Source organism: Dipodomys spectabilis, unplaced genomic scaffold (assembly GCF_019054845.1).
Source record: "Dipodomys spectabilis isolate Male_0828 unplaced genomic scaffold, ASM1905484v1 ptg000054l, whole genome shotgun sequence".
Taxonomy (NCBI): domain Eukaryota; kingdom Metazoa; phylum Chordata; class Mammalia; order Rodentia; family Heteromyidae; genus Dipodomys; species Dipodomys spectabilis.
In genome coordinates this window covers 766,270-779,242 of record NW_024870731.1, presented here as the reverse complement: position 1 = coordinate 779,242, position 12,973 = coordinate 766,270, and the positions used below count along the sequence as shown (strand labels likewise).

Below are 12,973 nucleotides of genomic sequence, written 5' to 3'. Positions count from 1 at the left end.
CCCTACAATCCAGCCATAACACTCCTGGGCATCTACCCTGAACATCAAGAGCCAGGATATGATATAGACACCTGCACATCCATGTTCATTGATGCACTATTCACAATAGCCACGATAAGGAAATAGCCCAGATGCCCCAGAATAGATGTGGTACCTATCTATACACAATGTAATTTTACACAGCCATTAGAACGAATAAAACAATGTTATTTGCAGGATAATGAATGGAACCAGAACAAATCATGTTAAGTGAAGCAAGCCAAGCTCAGAGAGACAAACATTGCACATTCTCTTTGATATGTAGATATTAGATCTAAAATGTACCAGGATATGATAAAGTATTCAGAATTCTAGATACTTAAACACAGTGAGACCAAAAGAGAATACGCTTAGGAGGGAAACACAAAGGTGAAATACCTAAGTGCTCTTCATATTTATCAAAAATAATACGCATACTGAAATGAACTCCAGGATATTGAAACAAGAGACTTCTTTTCCCCCTTTCTTACTTTCTTCCTCCCCCCTCCAGTTTTTGGTTTTTGATGACTCTGTCTTCTTTACCTTAGGTATGGTATATTTAAGTGTACATCTTTGGAAAGGGAGGGAGAGCACAGAAATCAAGGGGAAAGGGTGAAAAGTGCAGTAGTGGTATTCACTGGACACTGATGAAAATGAACTATACAACTTGTGGGTGGAGATAGGAGGGAGGGACTGGGAGAGAATGAGGGAACAGAAGACACTGTATGAAGGGAAATGTATACATTACCTGACTCATGTAATTGTAATCCCCCTCTGTATATCACCTCTATAATAACAATAAAGTAAATTTGTTGTGGGGAAGAGCACCAGGAGAGACCACATAGACATACAGTACAGTCGATAGAAAGTCTTTATTAGGGACTAAGAATGTGGCTTAGTGGTAGAGTGCTTGCGTAGTATGTATGAAGCCCTGGGTTTGATTCTCAGTACCACATACACAGAAACAAGCCAGAAGTGGTTCAAGTGGTAGAGTGCTAGCCTTGAGAAAAGAAGTCCAGGGACAGTGCCCCGGCCCTGAGTCAAGCACTAGGACAGGAAGAAAGAAAGAAAAAGAAAGGTGCTGGGAAGGTGGCTCAGTGGTAGAGTGCTTGCCTTGCATGCATGAGGCCCTGGGTTCGATTCCTCAGCACCACATAAGCAGAAAAAGCCAGAAGTGGCACTATGGCTCAAGTGGTAGAGCACTAGCCTTGAGCTGAAGGGCTGAGGGACAGCGCCCAGGCCCTGAGTTCATGCCCCATGACCAACAGAGAGAGGGAGGGAGGAAGGAAGGAAGGAAGGAAGGAAGGAAGGAAGGAAGGAAGGAAGGAAGGAAGGAAGGAAGGAAGGAAGGAAGGTAGGAAGGAAGGAAGGAAGGAAGGAAGGAGAAAGTATTTATTACCATCCAGGACTACACTGGGCAATCAGGTGCCCAAAAGTGCAGTCCCAAGCCTGACCTCATGGCCTCTTTTAAAGTAGAAAACCTGGGGCTGGGAAGGTAGCTCAGTGGTAGAGCACTTGCCTTGCATGCATGAGGCCCTGGGTTCGATTCCTCAGCACTACATAAGCAAAAAGAAAAAAAAGCCAGAAGTGGCACTGTGGCTCAAGTGGTAGAGTGCTAGCTTTGAGCTGAAGAGGTGAGGGACAGCACCCAGACCTGGAGTTTAGGCCCCACGACTGGACCCAAAAAAAAATTAAAAAAAATAAATAAAGTAGAAAACCTATCTCCTTATTTGCTCAGGGATGGAAAATCCCTAACAATTCTTTCCTGCAGGTGCAAGCCAAGCAGAAAGTTACAGAAGCTTAAACATAAGCAAGCATTGAGTGAGGACAGCATGACCCATTTCTATGATTCATCTCTATGACTTCTTACCTAGGAACACAAACAGAACAGTGGATACATATATTTTTAAATGCCAAACTATGGGCTGGGCCTGGGTTCAATTCCTCAGTACCACATACACAGAAAATAAAAAACCGAAAGTGGTGCTGTGGCTCAAGTGGTAGAGCGCTAGCCTTGAGCAAATCTCAGGGACAGTGCCCAGACCCTGAGGACCAGCAAAAATAATAAATAAATAAAATAATCCAAACTATAACGAACTAGTCTCATGGGTGGCAGTGCAGTCCTTTCTTTAAAATGGAGTCATAGCACATGAAGAAATGCTTCTCTAGCCATAAAAGAAATGCAAATCAAAACCACATTGAGATTCTACCTCACCCCCATTAGAATGGCTATAATCAAAAAATCTAATAACAACAGATGCTGGAGGGGATGTGGCCAGAAAGGAACCTTACTGCATTGTTGGTGGGAGTGTAAACTTGTCCGGCCACTCTGGAAATCAGTATGGAGGTTCCTCAAAAGACTCCAGATAGAGCTCCCCTATGACCCAGCAATCCCACTCCTGTACATACACCCAAATGATCACAAACAAGGCCACAGTAAAGCTATCACCACAAGTATGTTTATTGCAGCATTATTCATCATAGCTAAGATGTGGAACCAACCCAGATGCCCCTCAGTAGATGAATAAATCAAGAAAATGCGGTATATATACACAACAGAATTCTATGCCTCCATCAGAAAGAATGGCATTGCCCCATTTGTTAGAAATGGAAAGACTTGGAAAAAATCATATTAAGTGAAATAAGCCAGGCGCAAAGAAACATAGGTCTCATGGTTTCCCTTATTTGCAATAACTATTATATGTCTGGATAATCTTACCAGACAAGCAGAAAAGGTCAAAAGCTCTGTACATATGACCATATAAGATAAAGCTAAAGGAAATGAACCCCAAGATAGGGACACAAGAGGTATTTTTTCTTTGTCGCTGTTGTTTTTAATGTACTATGATTTTTTTGTTTCTTTTGCATGTTCTTCCCCGATGGTATAACCCCTGTTGTCACTGCATTTGATTCTAGTGCCCTGCATCTTGTATATTAATTTTTCTAATTTGGGGAGGGGAAGGGAAATAACAAGGATACAGATTGATCCATTGAAACAATGAGATGTACAAGACACTATTTGAAAATGAATTTACAACTTAGGTGGGTGGAAGGGAGGAATTGGGAGATGGGGGAGGGAAGGGATAGTAGGGGAAAAACAAAGGAAGGGGAACAGTGCTCCATAGGAAATGGATTCATTACCTTACTCGTGTAACTGTAACCCCTCTGTACAGTACCTTTACAGTAAAAAAAATTTTTTAAGTTATAAAAATATAAAATAAATAGATGGGGTCACAGAAGCAAAATGGAGTTACAGAAGCTAAAAGTAAACTCTAAGATGGTAAGGTTTGACAAACCCTATTATAAATTGATAAAATTTAAAAATATGTTATGACACATGTAATGTGTTCAAACTTCAAATTTCAGCATCTATATTTATAATCATAGCTACACCTATTTGTGTATGTATTGCTTACCTAAATGGCTGTTTTCATGAACGATGACAGAATTGAGTAGCTATCACAGAGACTTTATAGTTCTCAAGGTCAAAAATATTATCTGGCCCTTTAGGGAGGAAACTTGAAACATCTGCTCCAAACACTTTGAAATAAATGAGGCTTAGAAGCTTTAGGGATTATAAAAAAAAAAAAAACACTTGGAAAAAAATAATCCTAGGCCATTCAGGACATAGACCTTCCCCAAATCATTGGAGAAAATTTGGAAAGGGGGATCAGACAATTCCAAAGATAAAACTATCCTTGACTAGATAATACTAGAAGATAAGACTAGAAGAAAGGAAGTGACATCAATCATAAAGCATCCAAAGAAATGAGATTGAGTTATGTAACTGTAACCCCTTAGTTCATCACCTTTTCAATAAAAAAAAAAAGAAATGAGATGAAGAAATACTAAAATCACTATTCAAAGTAAACAAGAAAATATTACTTCTCAAAGAGTATCACTTAAAATATTGCAGATGATAGTTGGATTAGAAGATTTTTTCATGTCCCTTTGACCCTAAGAATCCATATTTCTTCCAGTTTATGAGGATTAAATCATCATAGAATTTAAAAAGAAATATGGATTTCTTAAAATGTAACTGCAATAAGAAAACATTTCCTGACCTGTGAAAATCACATTAACTTTCTTCTTTTTTTTTCTCCAAACCTGTTTTGAAACAATAGATCTGAAATCACCAACAAACCCTGGTAATACTCCCTATAGATTGATGCTACAAAGTTGTGTGTGGTGGGAGGGAGAGGAGGAGAACTAGAATCTAGGAGACTAGAATCTAAGAGTCTCCCAGGAAAAAGACTGCAGATATTAATCTTTTCTTTGCACAGGGGTTTATTACGATATTCCCCAAGCTAAAGGTCTCACATAGCATAATTAACTCTGTGGGGAAAAAGTAATTCTAATTTGGGGAGGGACCAATAGTAGTTACCTTTAGTAGGAGGAAAATATCTACAAATAAGCAGAAAGATTAAAAAATAATTCAAGTTTCAGTACTATGGCCCTTCAATCCAGCCAAAATGAATTGAGTCTTCCGCCATGAGCTCTTCACAATAACTACTGCAGATCATGTGAGATGATGGAATCTCTCTGGCAATTTGCTCTGGGTTGTATCCCTTCTTTCATATTTCAAAAATACTGGAGGGGCTGGGAAGGTGGCTCAGTGTTAGAGTGCTTGCCTTGTATGCATGAGGCCCTGGGTTCCATTCCTTAGCACCACATAAGCAGAAAAAGCCAGAAGTGGCGCTGTGGTTCAAGTGGTAGAGCGCTAGCCTTGAGCTGAAGAGCTGAGGGACAGCACGCAGGCCCAGAGTTCAGGCCCCACAACCGGCAAAAAGAAAATACTGGAATGGATGCTGATCCAGCTAGGTGAAGAATGACTTCTTCTTCCTCAGGTAGCACCTATCACTGTACTAAATCCCATTTTCTATAGGCTTGATTGCTAATGTACAAAGAAAGTAGAGAGAGAAGAAGATACTCCCAAATATAGATGACCACAGAGTATGTTTCAGATACAGACAGATGTTGGGTCCAAACACTGTATAAGGGGTTTCTCCAGGCTTAGTCATTTCACCTCTCATTATTGTTCTTTGTTTAATTTCTTTATAAGGTTTCCTTTTTGTTCTCTCTTTTTCTCTTTCTCTCTCTCACTTTCCCCCTACCACTACCTCCTTCTCCCTTTCCCTTTTCCTCTCCCTCTCTGGTTCTCTTTCTCTATCTCTCTGTCTGTATGTCTCTCTCTCTCTCTCTCTCTCTCTCACACACACACACACACACACACACAATTCTGTTCTAAAGCAACTAACATTTTACCCTTTAAATTCAGAATGGCCGTATATCTCCAAGTCATTCATTGGCTACATATTTCTCCAAAATTCTTCCTGGTCAGAAGCGTATTCATTGCCAGACCTTAATATTAACCAGAGAAGGTAAGCATGTCTTGGGGTGCTCAAACATTCCCATCTATATTCCTCTCTCAGCTGTAAGACAAGTGGTCTAATTGAGTAAAGCTATCATTTGATTTGTATTTAGTGAGTATTTCAAATAGACAACTCAAACGCATTGTGAATAAGCATTTCATATTTTAATGAAAACTATTAGTCTGATGTCTCAAATTTAGTAATTCAACATTTTCCCTTTACATATTCATTTCAGTGTAGCACATATTTAGATTATTTTTTATTTAAATTTCTATTGTAAAATTCAGAACAGGGCAATAGATTATATGAGTCTACTAAAGATGTGAGGTGCTTTTTATAAAGAAAGTAAAATATGTTTTGAAAGATTGAAGTGAAAACACTGCTAAGCCTCTACCATGGCCCACTTTTCAATGAAACACTCCGTGTGGTAAAGTGAGAGACAGTGGAAGGAGACAGGTCACTGCATGGATCCTAGGACCAGTGTTGGACTCTGGCTTGATTTCAGAATTTATACTTCACTATACCAAGAGGCTTTCTTTTTTTATCTTTCTTCTTCCTTTCTTGCTTTTTTTTTTCTTTCTTTCTTGCTTGCTTGCTTGCTTGCTTGCTTTCTTGCTTTCTTGTGACAGGGTCTTATTATATAGCCCATGTTGTCCTGAAACTCTGGATCCTCCTACCTCTACTTCCAGAGTGATGTAATGAGGTATGCACAACCATCACTCCTGGCTTACAGATTGTAAAATAGGGTAATTATACGTTTGGAATATTTGTGTGTGTGTGTGTGTGTGTGTGTGTGTATACTGAGATGGAACTCAGAGCCTGGGTGCTATCCTATAGCATTTTCACTCAAGGCTTAGCTCTCTTGCACTTGAACCACAGCTCCACTTCTGGTTTTTGGCTGGTTAATTGGAGATAAGAGGCTCACAGACTTTCCTGCTCAGGATGGCTTTGAATCATGTGTGTGTGTGTGTGTGTGTGTGTGTGTGTGTGTGTGTGTGTGTGTGTGTGTGTGTGTATGTGTGTGTGTGGTCCTGGGGCTTGAACACAGGGCTTGGGCACTGTTCCTGGGCTTTTTTACTCAAGACTAGTGTTCTACCACTTGAGCTACAACTCTTCATCTTGCTTTTTTGGTAGTTAATTGGAGATAAGAGTCTCATGGCTTTCTTGCCACATTCCCACCTGCTAGGGAATTCCTCCAGCTTTCAACTTCTAAGGATCATGAAAACAGTGCAGATGCAAACTACCTGTGAATTCATGTCACCCCAGGTTACTGAAGCTGTTTGGCTGGTTTGTGTCTTACGTGTTGGTTCTGAGGCTTGATCTCAGGGACTTAGTGCTATGGCTAAGCTGTTGTGCTAAAGGCTAGCACTCTACCATTTTGAGTCACAGACCCATTTTTGGCTTTTTGATAATTATTTGGAGATAATAGTCTAATGTACTTCCCTGCTGGGCTGGCTTTGAAAACTGTGATCCTCAGATCTCAGCCTCCTGAGTAGCATGAGCCACCGGCACCTGGCTCACAGTGAGACTTTTATCTCTATTTAACCAACAGAAAACTGGAAGTGGAGCTGTGGCTTAAAGTGCTAGAGTACTAGTCTTGAGCAGAAAAGCTGAGCGAAAGCGCTTAGGCCCCACGAGTTCAAGCCCTACAAGCAACTAAATACATACATACATACGTACATACATAAAACTATAAGGGCTAAGGGAGTCCCTTAAATAGCAATAGCACTTGGCTAGTACTATAAAGTTGTGAGTTCAATCCCTAGTAATACAAAAAGTGATAATATCATAACAAGAAGTAGGTATCTTGGATAATAGATACTCATTTTAATCACAAGATTGAGAGTTCCACTATAAGTTCACAAATTGATTGTTTGGCTTGCAAATCATTCTCTCAGGAACATGGCTGTGTAAATTGATTTCACAAAGCCTGCTTTCCCCCAGGGAGACATGACTAATTCAGGTTTCTTTTTTTTTTTTTTTTTTTTCAGTCATGGGGCTTGAACTCTGGGCCTGGGCGCTGTCCCTCAGCTCTTAAACTCAAGGCTAGTGCTCTACCACTTGAGCCACAGCGCCACTTCTGGATTTTTCTGTTTATATGGTGTTGAGGAGTCAAACCCAGGGTCTCATGCATGCGAGGCAAGCACTGTACCCCTGAGCCACCTTCCCAGCCCCTAACTCAGGTTTCTAGGCAACTTATCATCATACTTTTGTGACCTCAGAGAGCTTTAGCATCCATGAAACACATACCACAGCTGTCTTCAAGTCAGCACTGTTTGGGGCACAATCCTTTTCCAAGGAACTTGTATGGGACCTAAGCCCAAGAATGACAGGAGGAAACCAGTATCTATAGCCCTAGCATATGAAAAGCACTGTGGGCTAGGCACCATGGCTCATGCCTGTAATTCTAGCTACTCAGGAAGCTAAAATCTCAGGGTCATGATCTGAAGTCAGCCTGGGCAAAAATGTCTGTGAGACTGTTACCTCTTATCAATCACCAAAATGCTGGAAATAGAGTCGTGGCTCCAGTGGTAAAGCAGCAACTGGTTCACACAAAGAAAAGCACTGAAGTTCATCTCTGCTTTTCTGTAATTAAAGTGGTTTTACGTGCTGAAAAAAAAAATCACCCTTATTTTTCACACACTTGAAAGCGCTGAGATCTGAGGATCATGGTCCAAAGCCAGCCTGATCAGCTCCAATTAACCACCAGAACAGGAGTTGTGGTTCAAGTGGTAGAGCAGCAGCCTTGAGGAAAAAAAAAATACTAAGGGACAGCACCCAGGCCCTCAGTTCAAGCCCCAGTACTAGTACAAAAAAAAATTAAAGTTTTTTTTTAATCCATTGTAGCTTTAAGTTTTGGACTTTCATCCAGCCAAATAATTCAGAGCTCTAGCATGGCTCACCCCTTTCAGACTGGTTGCCAGTTGCTGGTCCTCACAGTTCCCTGCCCTCTAGCAGACTGCTACCCTGCTACACTGCTACCTCTCATTAGAGAGCTGCTGAAATGACCCTCCTCTCCTTCTGAGTAAATGCAAATTATTCTGAAGAAAAAAAATCAAGCTATGTCACTTCATGGGGGGGGGGGGTTGCTTGCTTGCTTGTTTGTTTGTTTGTTGTTCTTTCTTTTGCTGTTTTTCTGTCAAGGTCTCACTAGGTAGCCCATGCTGGTAATACTGGTATGTGCCACTACATGTAACTTAAGGATTTGGGGTGTGGATGTGTGCTAGTTTTGGGGTTTAAACTCAAGATCTCACATAGCTAGCTAGCATTCTACCATTTAAGCCATGCCCAGCATTTTGATGGGCAATTAGAGGTGGAATCTCACAGACCTTTCTGCCCAGGATGGATTTGAATCACAGTCCTCTAGATTTCAGTCTCCTGAGTAAGATTACAAACATGAGCCACCACTGCCCAACTGTTTTGTTTTGTGTTTGGTTTTGTTTTTAATTCAAATGTTTATTATAGCTAAGTGTAGTGGCTCAAGTCTGCAATCCTAGCTACTTGGCAGATAGAGATGAGGGGATGAAAGTTCAAGGCCAGCCTTGGCAAAAAGTACTCAAGATGCCATTTCAACCAGTAGCAGAGAATGGTGCAGGGAAGCACAATGGCTTGCTGAAGTGGTGCATGCCTGCATCCTAGCTACATTGGGAAGCAAAAGCAGAAGGACCACCATCCAGGCCAGCCCAGGGCAAAAGTTAGACCAAATCTCAAAAAATAACCAATGCAGCTAGGCTCATACCTTTAATCCTAGCTACTCAGAAGGACTGATTCAAAGCCAGCACAGGCAGAAAAGACTCTAAGACTCTAATTAACCAGCAAAATGCTAGACTGGAGGCATAGCTCAAAGGGTAGAGTGCCAGCCATGAACAAGAAAATCTCGGCAAGAGCTCAAGACCTTGAATTCAAGCCCTGGTACCAGCTTAGGAAAAAAACAAAAACAAAAACTAGCCTGGAGCCAATGGCTCATACTTGTAGTCCTAGCTACTTGGGAGGCTGAGATCTGAGGATCAAAGTTCAAAGTCAGCCTGGGCAGGAAAGTCCATGAAACTCTTATCTCCAATTAACCACCAAAAAACTAGAAGTGGTACTGTGGCTCAAAGTGGTAGAGCACTAGATTTGAACAAAAAAGTACAGACAGGGACAGTGCCTAGGCCCTGAGTTCAAGCCCCATGACTGACACACAAAAGAAAAAAATGTAAAAAGGTCTGAAGGCTTGGCTCAGGATAGTAGGGCCTGCCTAGCAAGTAAGAGATCTTGAGTTCAAATCTCCATACCACCAAAAATAAATTTAAAATAAATTTGTTTTACTTTTTTAATGTGTATACTATGCACAGTAGTACTTTCATATACTCTGAGCACTTGTGAAGCTGTCTCAGAAAAAAAATTTAAACATTTCTTTTAAATTTAGGTGTTTTTAATTTACTAACAGTTACATATATTAGTGGAATACAATATAATGTTTTGTTACCTCTATCCATTGTAGAATGTTTTATCAAGCTAATTAGCATATTTATCACCTCATTTTTTTGTAGTGAGAACATTTTACAACCTCTTTTAGCAATTGGAAATGTATAGTGAAGTATTACTAACTATGGTCACACTGTGTGCAATAGAGAGATTCCTGTCCCACTGAACCTTTATAGCCTTTCTTTCTGCATCCCGTAGCCAATCCCAAGCTCTAATCACCAAGCTTCTTCTCTCTTCTGTGAGTTCAATGATTTTTAGATTCCATATATTAGTAATATCATATAGTAGTTAAGATCCATATATTAATAAGATTGTGTGTATGTATGTGTGTGTGTGTGTGTGTGTGTGTGTGTGTGTGTGTGTGTGTGTGCCAGTCCTAAGCTTGAACTCAGGGCCTGAATGCTGTCCCTGAGCTAATTTGCTCAAAGCTAGCTCTCTACCAATTGAGCCACAGCTCTACTGCCAGCTTTTTGTTTAGCTAATTAGACATGAGTTTCATAGACTTTCTGCCTAGTTTGACTTCATACTGTGTTCCTCAGATCTCAGCTTCCTGAGTAGTTAGGATTCTAGTTATGATCCACCAACACTTGGTTTGGCACTTGTCTTTCTGTACCTGGCTTATTTCATTTAATATAATGTCTTCTATATTCTTACAAATGCAGAATTTTCTTTTTGTGTAAGGCTAAATAGTATTCTAATGTGTTCATTTGCCACATTTCCTTTATCTATCTGTTAGGTGGAGTTTGTATCTTGGCTATTATAAATAAAACTGTAATGAACACGGGAATACAGATGTCTCTTCAACATATTGGCTTGAATTCCTAAAAGTGGGATCACTAGATCATAGGGTAATTGTATTGTCAATGGTTGGAGAAAACTCCATGCTGGCTTTTATAATGAATGTACTAATTTACATTACAACCAAGAGCAAGTAAGTTTCCTTCTTTTCTATACCCTCTCCCACACATATCTTTCACAGTTTTCTTGTTTTGTTTTGTTTTTGTCAGTTGTGGGGCCTGAACTCTAGACCTGGGCACTGTCCCTCAGTTCTTCAGCTCAAGGTTAGCGCTCTACCGTTTGAGCCACAGCACCATTTCCAGCTTTTTCTGTTTACTTGGTGCTGAGGAATCGAACCTAGGGCCTCATGCATGCAAGGCAAGCACTCTACCACTGAGCCACCTTCCCAGCCCCAATTTGTTTGTTTTGTTATTGTTGTTTGCTTACTTGTTCATTTGCACTAATGAATACTGGCAAAAGAGCCTTATGCAGTTAGGCACTCTACCACTCAGCTATACCACATCCTCCATGTTTCCAAAACTAGCCAGCCTAACAGGTGTGAACAAACAGATATCACTGTGATTTTAACTTTGTTTCCTCAATGATGTTTGATGATGTATGAGCCACCAGTGCTCAGCTGATATAAACTTCCTAAAAGCCCAGACAGTGAAGAGTTTAGGCTTTGTAAGTCTTCTCTCCATCATTACATAAAGCAGCTACAGGAGACAGGTGAGCATGGCTAGGTTCCAGTAAAATCTTATTTATGCAAATATTGCCAGAGAACATAGTTTCCCCCAATTGTCATAGCTCCAGATGAGAGTAAGTCCTCTGCCACTGGCCATTTTTGACGCTCTCTTTCCCTAATACCTTGTCACTTCCCTGTCACCTTGCCACTAAATCCTGTTTGTTCATCCTCCAGGTAAAAATCTCCCCAGGAAATGGAAAGAGGTAACTACACACTGTTGACTGAGTTTATCCTGACAGGAATTCCCTATCCACTCAAGCTTAGGACATTCCTTTTTGTGTTCTTTTTACTCATCTACATCCTGACCCAGCTGGGAAACCTGCTCATCCTGCTCACTGTTTGGGCAGACCCTCAGCTCCATGCCCGTCCCATGTACATCTTCCTTGGGATTCTCTCCATCATTGACATGGGCATCTCATCCATCATTGTCCCTCGCCTCATGATGACCTTCACTTTAGGCATCAAACCCATCCCATTTGGTGGCTGTGTGGCTCAGCTTTATTTCTATCACTTTCTCGGCAGCACCCAGTGCTTTCTCTATACCTTGATGGCCTATGACAGGTACCTTGCAATATGTCGGCCTTTGCATTACCCAGTGCTCATGACTACTAAACTGAGTTTCTTGCTTGTGGCTGGTGCTTGGGTGGCTGGTTCCTTCCATGGAGCACTCCAAGCCATTCTAACCTTCCGTCTGCCATACTGTGGGTCCAACCAGGTAGATTACTTCTTCTGTGACATCCCTGCAGTTTTGAGGCTGGCCTGTGCTGATACCACAATCAACGAACTGGTGACTTTTGTGGACATTGGAGTGGTAGTTGCCAGTTGCTTCTCCCTGATCCTACTGTCCTATGTTCAGATCATTCAGGCCATTCTGAGGATCCGTACAGCTGATGGGCGGCGCCGGGCCTTCTCTACCTGTGGAGCCCACATAACTGTGGTCACTGTATACTATGTACCCTGTGCATTTATCTACCTGCAGCCTGAAACCAATAGCCCCCTAGGCGGAGCAGCTGCTCTGTTCCCCACAGCCATCACTCCTTTCCTCAACCCTCTCATCTACACTCTGCGAAACCAGGAGGTGAAGCTGGCTCTGAAGAGAATGATACAAGGCTCAAGGAATAAGAGTAAGGTTTGACCCTCCCCCACAGTATAACCCCTGCTTTCACTGTATTTGATGTCAGTATAATTTGTGGAGGGGAAGGGGAAAAACAAGTCGTTTAAATAAGGATACAGGTGGACCTGTTGCAACAATGAGAAGTACAAGTTGTCATGTCCAAAACGAACTTTACAACTTGGGGGGAGGGGGGGAAGGATTGGGAGGAGGGGGAAGGATTGGGTGGGGGAGGAGGGAGGATGGGAAGGGATGGGAAGGGTAAACAAAGGAGGAGGCTACAATGCTTGATAGCCTCTTTTTTTTTTTTTTTCTGGTTGGGAGGCTACAATGCTTGATAAGAAATGTACTCACGGGCTGGGAAGGTGGCTCAGTGGTAGAGCGTTTGCCTTGCATGCCTGAGGCCCTGGGTTTGATTCCTCAGCACCATATAAGCAAAAAGAAAAAAAGCCAGAAGTGGCGCTGTGGCTCAAGTGGTAGAGT

The 12,973-nt window shown here is 41.5% G+C and overlaps 1 protein-coding gene across 1 annotated transcript; it reads left to right on the top strand.

Moving 5' to 3' along the window:
• Positions 1-11,572: 11,572 nt before the first annotated feature.
• LOC122108208 (olfactory receptor 10G3) lies at positions 11,573-12,514 on the top strand. The gene has a single exon (XM_042680194.1). It carries the CDS (start codon positions 11,573-11,575, stop codon positions 12,512-12,514), a length of 942 nt encoding a protein of 313 aa, XP_042536128.1.
• The last annotated feature ends 459 nt before the right edge of the window (positions 12,515-12,973 follow it).